Here is a 16,183-nt window from a genome sequence, read left to right as displayed (position 1 = left end):
ATATCCCTGTGTGTATTAAGTCCAGCTGCTTCCTCTGATGCTGTCTATGTGTCGATGAATGACTGTGTTTTTTACAGGCCAGCTTTAACTCACAGTCAATGATAAAGGCACCTGGTTCTTTCAAGCACTTCATTTTACTCAGAGGAGGCAGATGTGACATACCTTCCCTTCCGATAGCTGCTTGGAGAGTTCCTCAGATGAAAGAAAGGGCAGAGAACACGCTGCCTAGCCAAATGTCTCCTGTAGTCTTGGCACTCGGGGATCTTTGCTCAGCAAAGCAGGACTGTCAGAAACAGAAAGGGAGCCCCTGCCGAGCAGTGCCTATAGACACCTTTTGACACAGCACAGCAGACACAAACCTGCACCACAGCAAACCCCACTCACTTAACAGGCCAACTAGAGCATAGGAGAGAAGCTGGATTACAAATCCCGATCGCATGGATCCTGAAACACTTGAGATGCTTTCATTTCATGCCCTAGGGCCAAAATCTCCCGCAGTGCCAACACACACTTGGAGGACACCTCGCACTGCCCATGGGAGCTCCGGCGCAACTCCAGCTCCCTTCTGGCCCCAGCGATGCGGCCAGGAGCCACCTGAAGCCACCACCCCTGGGCAGCGGGCGGGCAGCTCGGCGGGGGAACCCCCCGGAGACCCCGCCTGGACCGAGGGCGGTGCTTGAAGCGGGGGCACCCTCTGCCGGCCGCCGCCTGGGACCCACACGGTGCGGTGGGGCAGCATGTGGGTCACAGCCCTCCTCCTCCTCCCCCTCCTCCTCCTCCTGCTGCTGCTGGGACGACGAGGGGCGCACCGGCTGGAGCCTGCCGGCCGGGCCGTGCTCATCACCGGCTGCGACAGCGGCTTCGGGCACCTGCTGGCGCTGCGCCTTCATCGCCTCGGCTTCACCGTGTTCGCCGGCTGCCTCTGCCCGGGCGGCGCCGGGGCGCGGCGGCTGCAGCGGGAGGCGGCCGCCGGGGCCGGGCGGCTGCGGGTGCTGCGGCTGGATGTCACCTGCGGCCGCGACGTGCAGGCGGCCAAGGAGCTGGTGCTGAGCCACCTGCCCGACACAGGTGAGCGGCAGGAGGTCCCCCGAGCCGAGCCGGGGCTGCGGGAGGGTGGCAGAGGGGAGCGGGGAGCTGGGGATGTGCGCGCAGCCGGGCTGAGCGCGGCGCGGCGGGGAAGGGAGAGGGTTTGGAGAGCCGCGGGGCGCGTCCTGGGCTTGGCACCAGAGGGAAACGCCAGGGAACGCCGCAAAGAACCAGAAGTGTGCCTGCATGGGGGGTGGTGGGGATGGTGGCACCTTCCTAGGCATGGTTTGTGAGGGAGTGGATGAGTCCATGGAGAGGGCAGCTGCCGCGCCACTTGCCTCCCGGTACAACTTGAGGTTTGTTAAGCTGCTCCAAGGAAGGGTTGCTTGGAAGGAAAGTGGGCAATTTGGCACCCTATGAGGAGCATACACCAAGGAGAACGGACAGATTTCAGCTTGCACAGTAAGTGTAGGCAACCTAAATCCTAAATGAGAACACGCGACGAGGTACCTTGGGAATGGGTTGAAATCAGAGGTGAGGTAAGAAGAAGCCTCCATGCTGCTCATTAAGGATGTGTATTTATGGTTGATCTTGACCTTATCTGATTAAGAGGCAGAGCCTTCCTCAGGCTCCTTCCAAGGTGTAGGGCCAGTGCAGATGACTCACAAAGCCTTTAGAGCCAGAGGGGGCACAGGGTCTGCATCGCCTCAAGCTCTGGGTTACAAATAATTTATCCTGTGGCTCTGGTGCCTTACGCAATGGCCACGCTCATGCTAGCGTGTAGACTCTGGAGTCCAAAGTTCAGGACACCTTGCTGGCTGTCCTTGCTGCTTCTAGGCATGTGGACATGCCTCCAGAGCAAGGCAAATCTCTCCAGAGACATCAGGGCTCGGTGGAGGGGCCGGAGAGGACATGAGCTGTGCAGCAGTGCGGATGCTGTGCGGATGCTGTGCGGATGCTGTGCACACACCGGGCTTTTGGCCCGGCCCTTATGCCCTCAGCGCAGTGCACAGTCCTTAGGAAACCTTGTTCCAGAGGTCAGCTTTTCTGCCGCAACATCGTGAGGGAATGCTGCAAAGACAGAAAGGAGAACATAATTTTATAGATCCCGATAGAACATATGCCATTTGGGGAAACTCCCTATTATCAAGTAGTCTTCTTCCTAGGTTTATTAAATAAGAAGGCGCAAAGGAGTTATTTTAATACCTGGTATTAATGGAGTGAATGCCACAAGTTGTCTTCATAATTTATAAAGTACACGGGCATAAATATTTTTATCTCAAACGTAATGAAACTGTAAGGATACTCTATGGTCTTTATACAAAAAAAAATCATTAGGAATGTTCCCTGCTGGCATCTCCAAAAATAGATGTGTTTTATTTGGTATTTTAGCTTTATGAGAACAGTTTCAATTTAATGATTCAACTAAAGGTTAACTCTCAAATGAGCCATTTGATTTGGTAAAGACAGTCATTGTAATTTGTTTACATTTGGGTCAAAGATTCTTTTAAATTTTTAATTCCACCCCCACACACACACATGCACACACACACACACTGGAAAGAGAATTCTGAACCAACGATAATTGAAACCTGAGGGCATTTTCCCTAGTGGACCATAGAGCAGCCAGGGCCTACAGTATGAGACCAACCACACCAAAAATTGAGCATCTGTCAGACACTTGTAAAAGGGAGAAAAAGAGCAGGTGATGAGCCCAGCAGACTGCTTTAAGAAGGCATTTGTCAGCTATAAATCTGCTCTTCGTTTTTGTGCAAAGCATTCAAACCAAAGCAGAAATTCAGTGGGTTGTGTCAAAGGTAAATCAGCGTGATTCACTCTGACAGTAAATCAGGGGTTAGCTTACTTAAAAAGCTATGGAAGCATCTGCCATTACAAAAGTTACTGGACGGGGTCTGTATGTCCGGGCCAGCCTCTAAGTCCTGCTGACCAGCTCCGGCTCTGCCTCTCCGACCCCTCCCTCAGCTCAGGATAATTCTGCTCAGCGGCTCCCTGCAGAAACTGAGAAAGAGGCTTCAGCCACCAGAGCCACTGGGATCTCTTTAGGGGCTGTTCCCTCTTCTCTTTATGCCATTTGTACTAGGATCAGTTTCACTCAAGTACCAAAGATGTTAAATACATCACACTGTGCTGGAATCTAACTTCGGATCACTAAACCATTCCTGTGTCATTCCAAAAGGGGTCAAAAAGTAATGATGTCAGCCACCTGCAGGCTTTATGCAATGCATTTCAACCTAATGCATTTGAAGATGTACTGAAACAGTGAGAAAGCAGTTAAACCATTTGATGGCATTTTGGTGTGGCCTCAGTTTAGATAAGAAACTCCAAAGAGCAGTGAAATCAAAAACAGACATTCGAGTTTAGAAAATGTGGCTGACTTCAGGTATTACCTGTGTGCAGGCACCTGCACAGAAATGTGAACGCACACAGAACTGTGTCTTGCAAGCACACAGCTTGATTGACTTGAACAGGAAGAAAACTTGAAGAGTTTCTGGAAAAACATCAGGCACCTCTTGGGCCTAGACACAGACTTTGGATATGTGCTTTTTGGCCAACATGCGCTGACGTGGAAATTATCTGGGAGGTTATGCAAGAGTGAGTGTTCTCCTGAAAGCCTCACTAATCTTAAGTTAGGTTTCCTAAAGTGATTCTTTAGATCCCCTGCTATCTCTCTTAATCTTTGTCCTCAGAATCCATTTTCCCAATGCAGAGATCAGTGAAAATCTCTTTGACGTCCAGTTCTGCTTTCCAGTTTATTTATTCCCTGCCTGCTGTAGTCTGACACCCCTCTTCCTAACCTTACTTGGACTGAGTTCTGTTTTGGCAGTCTGAGCAAATTTTGCCTTCCAGATCAAACACCAGCTGCTTTTTCCTACCGTGTCTGTGCATGGGCACTCTGAGAAAATGCGATGTCTCTTTCCTTGGGCTGTTCAGTCTCACTTGTGCCGTGTCCTTCTAGGAGGCAGTGAACTGACTGGCTCTGGGTATGAAAGACTCCATCAGGCTCTGCCAAGGACATCTGGATGTCAGGACATCCAGAGCAGAAGGCTTTCACTAGATGCACAGATCTTCAGATCTTCCTTGAGCTTTCTTATGGCCATTACATTTCCATATTGCAGATTGCCTCTGGATTTCTCCCTCTTGTTAACATGAACACAGGAAATCCTCCTGCATCTGACCAGACCCTAGGCTGGAAATCGTGCCTGACAACTGCCACCAGGGATCCCTTCCCCTGCAGGATTCAGCAAAGCATTACGTGTGTGTGATACCTGGTGCTTGGGAATCTCCGTACAGAATCAGGCACCCGGGGAACAGGGAGCCAGGCTTTTTGGTAATTTCTCTCTAAGGACTGTATTGCTCAGGTTCCCCAAGCTGCACTTGTCTAAGCAAATATACAAAATATTTTGCAGGCAGGTTTATAGCATTATTTTTTACCTCAAGTGTTTCAAGAAAGGAGGACCAAAGCTGATTTAAGTAACCTTACTACATGGCTGGACAGGTTGTTTTTCACGTAATAGTAGATTTTCTGAAAAAAAAAAAAAAAAAAAGTAGAATATCCTGAGTTGGAAGGGACCCTTAAGCATCAACAAGTCCAACTCTTGACACCGCACAGGTCTACCCAAAAGTTCAGACCATGTGACTAAGTGCACAGTCCAATCTCTTCTTAAAAAGTATGTGGCAGTAATGAACTGCTCATTATTTGGGTAGAATTTGGCAAATTGATTCATACACTGTAGTGTCAGAAAAATTTGTTGAAAACTTCAGAAAATTTCCCATTTGGAGATGCTAAAAGGTTCTGCTGAGGAACAGTATGTTTCACTTGAGGGCAAATAAAGTGCTTTGAGCTGACCCCAACCAAAGGCTCTTTTTATGTTTCACTTAATCTTTTCCTCAAAAGAGTCTCTTTTAGTTTAACTCAAGCCACTTTTTCTTCTCTTGACTTTTGATCTGGCCACTGCAAAGAAAGAAGGAGCCTTTTTTCTGTGACCCCTACCTGTTTGTACACACAGGCTGGCCTCAGCACTAACAACCTCCAGTCCTTGAAGTGCACGAGAGAAAGCTGGCAAGTGGCTGAAGAGAAAACTTTTGCCTTGCAAACCAAATTCTGCATTTCATAGTTCAGAGAAAGAGGAAGAAAATCAATCTCTTCAAGTCCAATGGCCATATTTCTGAAGTCCTAATGAATCCTGGGGTACGTGGAGCAAGTGTTCTCGCTGCGCTGTGCAGGATGCAGTAGCAAAAGCAAGATGACTTTTTTTAATTAGAAAAGGTAAAGCTCAGAAGATCAAGGAACAGCTTTGGCCATGCTGTCAGGCCTTACATTGTGTTGTGTTAGAGCTAGCTTATTTAAAAATAAACTTGAGTACAGATACCTGCACCCTTAAGAGGAAACAGATGGGGTATGCAGCTACTCAGTCCATCTGCAGATCAGATCGTGAGTACAGCTACTGATAATTGGCTCTTTCAGAGGATGCTAATCCATTGGTCTTGCAGCATTTTACAAGGGGATCAGTTCCAGGGTGCTGCTTCCATTTTAAGATGGGGAAATAAAGCCAAAGAATGATTAGAAGGCCTAGAACAGGGCAACGGCAGGGGAAAGAGGGGTCTCTTGTAGTAGTATACACAAGCAGTATATATATGTTAGGAGATCTTACAGAGCTCCGTTTTACAAACTAATTCTAGAAAATTGTCCATTTCAGCTTTAACTATTGCTGTGAATGAATTCCTGTATTAGCATTTCTTGGCAGGGCTCTGGAAGGACCATGATACAGAGAAGCCATCACAGGAGCTTTGTCAGAGAAGCTCAGAAAGAAAAGAGGTCAGCCCAAGGGGTTCTGCAGCACCTTCTCCAGGGTGACCAAAGGCCTCCTGCAAGCATCTTTGCCCCCATGGGTACAGGAGACATCACACACAGAGTCTCTGGCCAGAGGAAGGAAGAGAGGCACTGTTACCCACTGCCTCACCAGAAACCTAGACCTGGAGGTCCTGTGGAAGGCATCAGAAAACAGTCATTTGCCTCAAACAGACATGCACAACACCTCTTAAAATAGTAAACTTAGCTATTTCTCAGGCCACTCCATGTATTTCTTAATTACCCTGCTGCTCACCTAGAAATCCCCGTAGTCAGGATTTGAGAACAGAAACAGCAGTGTTTCCAGAAGCACTGTGTCACTGCTTTACCACGCACCTGCAGCTGTGGGCTCTGTGGGCCAGGAAAGTCAGCACGGCTTCATCAGCGTTTAGGCAGCGTGTCAGCTCCAAACTGCCAGCACTGCCATGCTCCGACACCAAGCACATCCAACAGCCAGGGCTCTGTGCAGTGCTCACATGAAACCGTCTGTGGCTTTGGGCTAAAGGGCTCGGAGCAGGGTTGGGTCAGAACAAGCTCCTCTGCCTGTAAAGATCTGCTTGAAAATGCTGAAATCTTCCTGTGTTTCAGGGGCTGGACTCCTCATGCCAAGCCCTGTTGTTGCCTGGGGAATAGAGCTAGCCAAGGCACAAAATCCAGAAAATGCTAGAGCTGCCGACTTTGGTTACGTTACCTGGTGCTGTGCCCATGTACCCGACTGTGGCTGATTTCAGAAGGAATTGATGCTCATCCTCCTGGAAAAGGAGCCAAGATGTAGGCTCCTAAATTAGTCAGGCACTTTGAAAATATTACCCCTTAGCCTTTAGACTGCTTAACGTAATTTTCACAAAGCTGCTCGTAGCACACAGTGGGATTCAAGTAATTAAAGTAGCATGATACACCACATTGGCAGTAATAAGTAGTCTCCCAGACCATGTTATTCATAAATAACTTAAGAAGACTATAAAGTGAGTGATTATTAAATAGCACTGAGACTTATATTGTCCAGCTAATGGCCACAATTACATTCCTTCATTAAACATAACATGCCTGTGCTTATCAGTAGAAAAGACAAAAATAATGCAACTGAAAAATTGCTTTCAAGGCTTCAGATCACTCATGTTGGTTGGTCACCTAGAGGTGGTTGTTTTTCTGTAAAAGATGCTTGCTAAGACATTTCTCTTCTTTAGGTTTTTGGGGGCTTGTGAACAATGCAGGAATATCAACATTTGGCGAGACAGGATGGCTGTCTATGGAAAAATACGAAAAAATTACAGATGTGAATCTTCTTGGGAGCATCAGGACAACCCTGGCATTTCTTCCCCTTCTAAGGAAATACAAGGGTAATGCTAATCCACTGTTATTTAGAGTTGTAGAATAATTAGCTTACTATAATCAGGGTAATGTAGCACCTATAAAAGAAGCCTTAATTGTCTCTCGTTGAACTGAAATGACAGCTTCCTTCTGCGTGGCCTGAAAGAGCAACTTGATCCTGAAAAGAGGGTAAAGTCATAAGGAGAAAATAACCCTTAAAGATTCTGGCTTTGCGATATATAAAACCCCCACTATCTGCCAACAAGGAATTATCTCAGTATTTGACTCAAAACAGAGAGAAAAAGAAATGCTTACAGCAGGTTGTGAAGCTCAGGCAAGGCTCTGTAAGCACTGCCAATCAGGAAAAAAAAAAAGATCCAATAAACTCCTGTTTAACTTTTTTATTTAGGCCTCACTGTTTTACTGTGTGGCAATTAGAAGACGAAGGATGATCCTACAGAGGTAAACTAGAGCCATCCTGCTGCCAATTCCAGGCCTAGCAAGATCCTATGGCCTAGGGCAGGAAACTCCAAGTATGTGAACCAGTGCCATACAGAGACACATGGGTAGCAAATGGGATAAATGTGCTTGCATGAAGCTCTATACGCATGTGCTTTGCCCTTTCTCCTCATCAGAAATGGTTCAAATAGCTCTCTGCAGCACTGCAGCATGCCTCAATTGCTTTGCAGTTTGTTCCTTACTTGTCCCCCCCTGTATCTGGGAAACGAAGATACCCTTTTCCTTTCTCCCCCTTTTGCTTAGCTTGTCTGTTTAAGTTGTAAGCTCTTTAAGGCAAGGATTTGTTCCACTGTGCGTGCACGGCATCGAGCCTGGTAGGGGCTAGCTCTCGTCTGGAGTCCCCAGAGGTCACTGACACACACGACACTGGTAAGATGAAAGGATCCTCGTTTTCACTACCTTGCTTCTTCCTGCTTGGTTACCTTTGGCTGATATTTTGATGCAAGAAAAAAGAAGCCTTTAAATACTGCAAGCTGAATGTGTTTTTGTAAAAGAATGTCCCCAATGGGAAACAGCAGACGTATTATGTGGCTATTACGTGAGAAGATATCACTTTCTTTCTGTGATGTCCTACTAAATGCTAGAACTCTGTGATGCCCGAAAACTCTTTGATAACTCCTAGCATTCTCCTGGGAAAGCCAGGTTTCAGTTACCTGAGGTAAAGAGAGAAGTTAAATGATGCATCCCACCTCCTGGGTACACGCCCCACGTTGCTTAGCGAGTGGGAAAAGGAGGCAGCGGTCATCCTACTGCCTCTTACCCAGCGGCCGTGTCCCTGTGGAAGTGGCTGGCTGCCGTTTCAGGATGGGCGACTGTTCAAGAAAAGCTTCAGGGTTATTGGTACTCGTACAGGGGTATTTCCCTCCAGCCTAGGACCACACATCTAACTCGGAGAGGAGCACCATCCCCCATAGCCTTCCCAGATGGCGAGGCCAGCTGATGCAGCACCTCGATCAGCGAGCTGGTCGTCCCTCTCCCACCGTCGCATACAAGACGTAGCCCAGATGCTGCGTAGGAAGGCAGGGAACCTAATTCAGAATGACAGATTTCACTGCACTCCAACCACACCCTTTTGGTAGCCCCACACCATTTGGTTAGGTCTGGAACCCAGACGTTTTCTGCATCTGTGGCAGCGGTAGGAATGGCGCTGCGTTTTCGCAGTGGTCAGCTACCAGGACGCTCTCTCTCACCTCCAGTATTTGTACGTATTAGATATAAATATATACACCACATTCACACATCTCTTACTCTGTGGTATGACTGATGGAAAATGACAAGTAAACAATGGGAACAGACCGTAGCCCAATGCCTCAAATCAAAAATCTCTGCTGCTTAACGCATGCAGGCGCTTGGCACGAGATACAAAGGGAAGTCACAGCATGGCAGGGTAAGGCTGCACACACTTTGTCAAGTCACCCTTCTCTGGTGAAGCTTATCGCTGCGCAATCTGATCTGGACTTTATATGCCCAGCTGTAAGCCAGGACTCAGCGCAGAGACATCATTAGCACAGAAAAAATGGTGTTCACAGGCATGTAGCCACCAAAAGGAAAATCATCTGCTTCTCTCCTCTGCAGTTCTTCTCCTATTACTAGTCTTTTATTACTATTTTTCAGTGTAAAGTTTTTAAAGGAATGCTTTGCTTCCATCTCTTTCATCTTCTGTCATCTGAGTCAATTGGCTCAGAAGGAATAAGCAGCACGTTGGGAATGTGTTATGCTTTGTCTAGTCCAGCATCTGTCACTAGATGGAAGGAAGTTTTTTTGCATGAATTTCTCGGCTTTACAGAGCTGAGTGAACTGTTTTGCTGGGACTGCACATTTACACAGCCCAGCTTTGGCATCTTGCACAGTAAAATAGCAACATGCTGAATACCACATTGCTAGCAGTTCAGAAGACTGCAGTACATCAATTCTGTTTGAAAGACTGAGAGTGAAAACTTATTTGCACTGTTTTCTTTCCAGGACGTATTGTCTTCATGTCCAGCATTATTGCCTATTTTGCTTTGGGAAATGGCATTTATTCTATGACCAAGGCAGCTATTGAAAAATTTTGTGATGCCTTAAGACTGGAAATGAAGAAGTTTGGTGTTCAGGTGAGTGATGCAGTAAGCAGCTGTTCGGTGACACCTCCTGCTGTTTCAAACGTTGGTTTTTGTATGAGAAAGAGACAAGTTTCACTCCTGAATCTTCCTCCAGAGCTGAAATGCATTGTTTTGTGGGAAGGAAGCAAGTAGCTTCTACCAATACTGAACAATGGAGGGGGGGTGGAAATTTAGGTGGAGGGAAGACCATCTCTGTGACAACTTTGCAACTTCTGCCTTTTCTCCACATCCTCTATAGTGGAAAAACTTTCTGAGACAGGCCTGCCTGAGCCGTGCCATACTCTGTGAAGAGCCTGTAATAATATGAAACAACTGAAACTTTTCCCGAGTAGCTGCAGGAACACAGAGCCCAGGTGTGAGCACCGTTCAGCAAGAAGGAAGGCTTGTCACCTACCTTAAGTTTTTTTTTTCTCTCTCTCTTTTTTCTCACATCAGTGCTTAAAAGCTCTTTTTTTTTTTTCTTTTTTTTTTCTTTTTTTTTTTTTTTTTTTTTTTTTTTTTTTTCTGGGAACAGCTATGCTGCAAGAGGCAGTATTCATGCACAGTAATTTTTTATTCTCTTCACCTAAGAGGCTGTAAGAGTGCTCTTAGTGCTCTACCTAAGAAACACTGATAGTCAAACCTGAAGCTTAGATCACTAAGTAGCTTCACTAGGCTTTTTCCTTGGAATCACTCCACTGCTGAAACACTTCTGAAACACTGAAAGCCCTCCCTGGAGGGTTTACATTGGTGTACTTTTTACATGCACAGACTTAGAGCAGTGTTCGTAAGCTTTGTGTTGGAAGGAATTGCTGCTATGCCTCTATTAAGTGCCCCTCTTGGATAAATATAACATGATATAAAACGCAAGTGATTTCACACATCCTAATACCACACAGCACGATGAGGATTTGAATCGATTAGCTGAGGATAATCTCAAATGGATGGAAGAGCTTAGTTTAACAGGTTAACTACTGTGGTGTTTTAGGATTTTTACCGTTCCCACCCCCAGAATAACCCCAGCACACAATATGGTAGCTCAGACTGACAAACATTTCCAGAATATCTATGAAAGTTATTTTTCTGTTTCTCACAGTGTGCAAGACACTGGCTGGCCTTTGCTGCGGGACCTACCCTGCAGAGAGCCTGCAGAACACACGCTTCCTCTTCACTTTGCTCCCTTCCCCTGCCCTGCTGCTCCCATCTTCCTGCCAGGAGGTGGTGGCCCAGGGGTGGCAAGGGACAGATGGAGCCATGGCTCTGTCCCACTGAACTCTGGCCAGGCAAGCTGGCTGCCTACAGGAAACAAAGCGTGTTTTTCACTAGCAAAACCCTACAGAAAATCAGGGAAAAAAAAAAAAAAAAAAAAAAAAAAGCGTAATCTCTTCTAGACAACTCCAAAAAGTATTCAAAGCCTTTCTTTAAAGTGAATGTGGGAAGTTTTCTATTGGGATTAGCTTGGTAAATACAGAACACTGCTGAAAAGAGCACCTAAAGTGAGGGCTCTGCAAGATGCCCCATGGCCAGCCTGCCTGAGGCACTCTCAGGTGTTCCCCGCTGTGTGCTGCACCCCTCCTGCTGTCTGCATGTGGCCCCGGCACGTATCGGCGATGGTGCCCCAGCCTCTGGTAGATGGGCTGGAAGGCAGAGTGAGGGCATCAAGGTTTGAAATTAACACAGATTTCCAAAGAATGTCTGTCGGATCCCCAAGTCTCTTACACGGCTCAGCACCGTTCTTCTTCCCACTGTGTTATAGTCTCTAGGAATCGGGTCAGTTAAATGCCACGGAGATTCTTTGCTTTGTTTGCACATCCGCAAGCAGTTTTAACAAGCCAGCAGCTAGCTGAGGTATTCCAGGAAAAGCGTGCACACTGTGAGTGCCAAGCCTGCTCTGAAATTCCCTGGAAGTCAGCAGAACAGCAGAATAATACATGCAAAGGAAACAGGCTGAGCAGCAAAGGCTTTGTGCACTTTGGATTTAAGTCTACATGCACAGAAATCTGTGGAAATTTGCTAATGACTTCACTGGAGTGGGGCCTTTGGCCCTCTTTGTACCCGTTGTATTAACTATACCTATTTCCTTTTAATTACACCCACTTGGGGAAAACGGCACTTCTTTCCCCAAAAGTTGCTAAGTTTCTTTGACATCCCCTTTTGTTCCAAACAGGGGCAAAAATTTGCCAATTGCAAGATTTGCCACCAAGTAAAAAATTCAAAGTATTCCACCTTGGAAACATCAAAGTCACACTGAAATGCTTTGCCTCAGTATTGTCACAACATTTACACTGCTAAGCGTGCCATACAAATCAGCGATGCACTCGGGCATTCTGTGAAGGTGTGCCGAGTAGTCAAAACAAGAATACCAGAGTGAAATGAGGAAGCCAGAATAAAGCACCTCTGCAACTGTAAATGCTTCACGGGAATTTATTTGATTTCAGTGAAGTTTTCAAGGTTAAAATTTCCACAAAGCAGCATTTTCTGGAAGAAATCTGTTTGCAGAAAGCTTTTGATCTGTTTTACTGTTTATGGTATTGAGTTGAATTCAGAATGACCGATTGCATTTTGGTAAGTTTTCCATTTTGCTTGTAGGTCTCTATTATTCAGCCAGGAAACTATGCACGCTCTACCCAAATTCAGCCACCAGTCAGTGCCGAAGAGATTTGGAATGAACTCAGCGCAGAGGAAAAGGCAGCTTACAACAAGGAGTACGTTCAAGAGCGGGCAAACTTTTTCAACAGCATTGTCAGCGGAGGAAGCCCTAATGGCAATGAAGTTGTAGATGCTATAGTTGATGCTTTAATGTCTCCTGCACCCAAGGCACGTTACATGGTAGCAAGGCTAAAGGAAAAAGCACTGGTGCTTGTATGTGCTTTATTTCCAACTGCTGTGATGGATTTTTTTCTGTCTTATGCACTGAGTAAAGTCAAGCTGAAATAGCCAGCATTGGTATCATTTAGTGACTCAGGCTAGGAAATGTTTTTAACTGCGAAAGCCATGGCTCCACGTAATGCCCCCAGAAATCACGTTACGACACCGACTGACACAAACTTTGGAGGGTCTCCCTGCTCAGAACTGTCACTTGTTCGTACAGAAGAACATGTAGGGCCTCAACTAAAATTCACACAGTTGTCTAGTAACTGTATTTCTCTTTTGGAAAAAGAACAGGGCCACTTATGCTATTTTAGGTATTGCCTAGAAAATTTAATGTGGCTTTTCCTAATACAATACCAAATTACTGTGTTAGAGATGTGACAGAGGCAAAATGGAGCATATCCTACAGGGAAACTGCATACCTGAGATCAGTATGGCAGAGATGAAAGCATCTTACGTGTAGGAGCCTAAATAGTAATTTATTAGCAGTGATAGGAAGAGGCTGATGGAAAAATGGGGAATGAGCAACAGACCTTGAAACACTTTCAATGTAGCTAAGTGACTTTAGAAAGTTAGTGTTAAATGCGTAACAGAGTCTTATTCTTAGCAATGAAACAGTAGCTTGGCTAATTGCAGTTCAGTGCTTATTCAGGTGTTAGGGATAAATCTGTAACAAGGCCCATGTGTGATGGACTTTGAAAAATAAGTAGCACGTTCTATTTACAACTGAATATTCAATCCTAAATAAACTCTATCTATTTATCTAATGTCTGGATAAATCAACATACTAACCTAAAACGTAGTCAGAGGGCTAAACAGCAGGGTGACAAGAACCAGAATGCAGCAGCTACCTGTAGCTTAAGAAGAACATACTAAGCCTGGAGTTCTGTTTTTTAATACTACTATAGGGGTTAAGATCTGATGGAAAAAGTATCTGTTCATGTGAACAGGAAAACTTCAGTGACATACGACAGTAATTGAGCACGCTGGCTTCATTAGCAGTCTCCTTCTACCTGCTGTGGAAAAGATTTCTGGTTTACACATAAATAGTTTTAAATTTGACTTGTTTGTGGCATGGCACAAAATCCAAGAATTACAGGAGCGAAGATCCCAGAATAACTGGGATCAGCTATGGTGACAGTGGTAGATACAGGGCAGCAGCATGAAGCATTAGCTTCCCTTGTGCCAGGTCTCCCACATCAAACCAAAGGCTCTAGTATAGTAATTTGGGGGGGGGGGGGGGGCTGAACCAGAAATCACATGCTACACCTGGGATGTCTTTCCTAATGGATGCAATTAATTACTGAGAAAAGTTTTTCTCTCTCTCATGGTGGGCAATTTGGACATCTGACTCAGGAGCATGGGGACAATGAGCAAACAGACTGATGATTCCTGGTCCTCTCCAGCCAGCACTTGGTGGTGGAACAGCCACCTTGCTGACCTTTTCTAGGCTGTGAAACATTTATTTCTCTTCCCAAGTGCTGGACCCATCCCTGCAGCTGACTTTAGTAAAAGGACAAGCCAGGGCTCCCACCCATTCCCCTGCCTGTCAACAGCAAGATTATCAGATGATTATCTTTCGCTCTCCTCATTTAACCACAACTGAGCAAGGCCAAGCAAGGGAACAGGAATGAGGCTTATTCCAACTGAACCAACTGATTTCTTGTATAGGAATTCCCCCTGTTTGACCTCAGGGATTTCAGCAGCCTTACATTGCTTGGGACCAGGGCGTTTCATGCTCTTAGACATTCTTTGTGCAGATTACCCTTCCTTACAGTAAGCAGCACTGAACTCAACAAGCAGCTCTGAAAACCAGATGTTTCCCCAGGAAACACACAACTCCCCCCTCTCTGCCTCGGAGATGCTGCTGCTTTCCATTACGTGCTCTCCCCTCTATCTGCGTTTCTAAAAGCTGCAGCAATACCTCAGTGCTGCCGAGAGCCTGCACCTTCAGGAGAGCAGCCTCCCAGATACGGATGGGATGAAGTACTTCCAACTGACAAATCCTCCTTTATTGGCTGCGTATGTGGTGAAGCATCTGATCAATATTTCATTAGCCTCCTGTAACATCAGATGAGCAACACTCCAGAACATTTATTCCTCGGTCTTGAAAACTAAGAACATGCAGTGCGTAGTGCCTCACGCGGGGTACAGGGACAGGCTGGATGAGAACAGATGGGACAGATGAAGGCAGTTTGTATTTTCATTGCTGCCTAACCTGCCAGTGTGAAAGCTAACTGAAAAACAGCGACAAAAAGATTATCTTTCGTCTTCCCCCTCAGATTTTTAATATTATGATTTGAAGATAAAGAACTAATCAAGAGAGAGTCAGAGCTTCACTTATTAACAGGCCTGATGCACTCCCACTGAAAGTCATCTGGAGCCCTCCCACTGCATTACACGGGCTCCAAGGCATAGCATTAGACAAGTAAACCTAAAAAAAACAACAGAGAGAATGATTTCAGAGTCCCTGGGCTTAATAGGAGAGAGACCCTCAGAAGCAACGTTGACGAAAGGGGTGCAGAACTCCTCTTTTGCAGGTCTCACAGAGCACAGAATTCACAGGGTTAGTAAAGGAAGCTTCTAGTGAATAAACATTGCTAATAATGCCAAGTTTGTGACAAACTCTGAGGATCTCCACAGCTGCCCATTCTTCACCCAAACTCCTGCCCATCTATTTGTCACTGGAAAGCTCACCTGGCTCTAGGATCCCAGTCCTCCTCCTGGCCCATGCAGGAAGCACTTGCTGGGAAGTGGGAAACTGCTGGACTGCCCCTTTGTTACCTTGCCACGCCGATGGGTGAGGAATGCCTCCTGCTTACCCAGTCACCCTTTACCTCAAGTCAAGTTAAAGTACAGACACATACAAGAAGCCTGCATTTACAACATCCAAAATAAGCAAGTTACAGTGTTTTAGGAAAAGCATAGGTGATAACCACCCCCAGAAGTTCACTGTTCCTTCCAGAACGAGGCTTTTCCCCTAACTTGAGGGGTGCGGTTTCAGAAGGGCCCCAGTGACAACTCCCCAGAGCAGGCTGCAGGCTGCCTCAGTGGGTAGCAGATCTGTCACTGTCGCTGCATCCACCCACATCTGCACCAGTCACACAGGCATCCTCTGAGCAGTAGTGGCTGCACTGCACCCTGCTGCAGCGCGATGGGCTGTGCAGGGAGTTTTTCTGACACCTAGCAGCACTAACACCCTGATTTACTACCCTGGTTGGTTTTTATGCTCCTTCAGTGTAACTGGCAGCTGGCTGTAACAGTCCAGATGACCTTCAGCACTAGACAGATTTGTAAGCTTGTGTCATTCTTTCACACTGGCAAATCTGAGTGAGGAGATTTGGGTGTAATGCACCATACAGCAGACATTTTGCAGTAGCATCAGAATCCAGAGAGATGAGTAACAGTAATAATTACTTGTGCTGTAAAAGGCTTAAGTATAAACCATCCAGCTCCCAAAACAGCTTCCAGCTAACGTCAGGCTACCGCCTAGCCCAGCTTTGAC

At 46.2% G+C, this 16,183-nt stretch overlaps 1 protein-coding gene across 1 annotated transcript; it reads left to right on the top strand.

The window, feature by feature from the left end:
- Window positions 1-737: 737 nt before the first annotated feature.
- On the top strand, window positions 738-12,744 carry LOC311207387 (D-beta-hydroxybutyrate dehydrogenase, mitochondrial-like; the record flags this gene model as incomplete). Its single annotated transcript, XM_084283391.1, has 4 exons — window positions 738-1,068; window positions 7,084-7,236; window positions 9,689-9,819; window positions 12,397-12,744. The coding sequence occupies 4 exons, from the start codon at window positions 738-740 to the stop codon at window positions 12,742-12,744; spliced, it is 963 nt and encodes a 320-aa protein (XP_084139517.1).
- Window positions 12,745-16,183: the final 3,439 nt, after the last annotated feature.

Source organism: Netta rufina, assembly GCF_964035555.1.
Source record: "Netta rufina genome assembly, chromosome: 3".
In the NCBI taxonomy this organism is placed as follows: domain Eukaryota; kingdom Metazoa; phylum Chordata; class Aves; order Anseriformes; family Anatidae; genus Netta; species Netta rufina.
The sequence above is the reverse complement of the archived record's forward strand: the minus strand, read 5'-3'. Positions and strand labels throughout refer to the sequence as shown.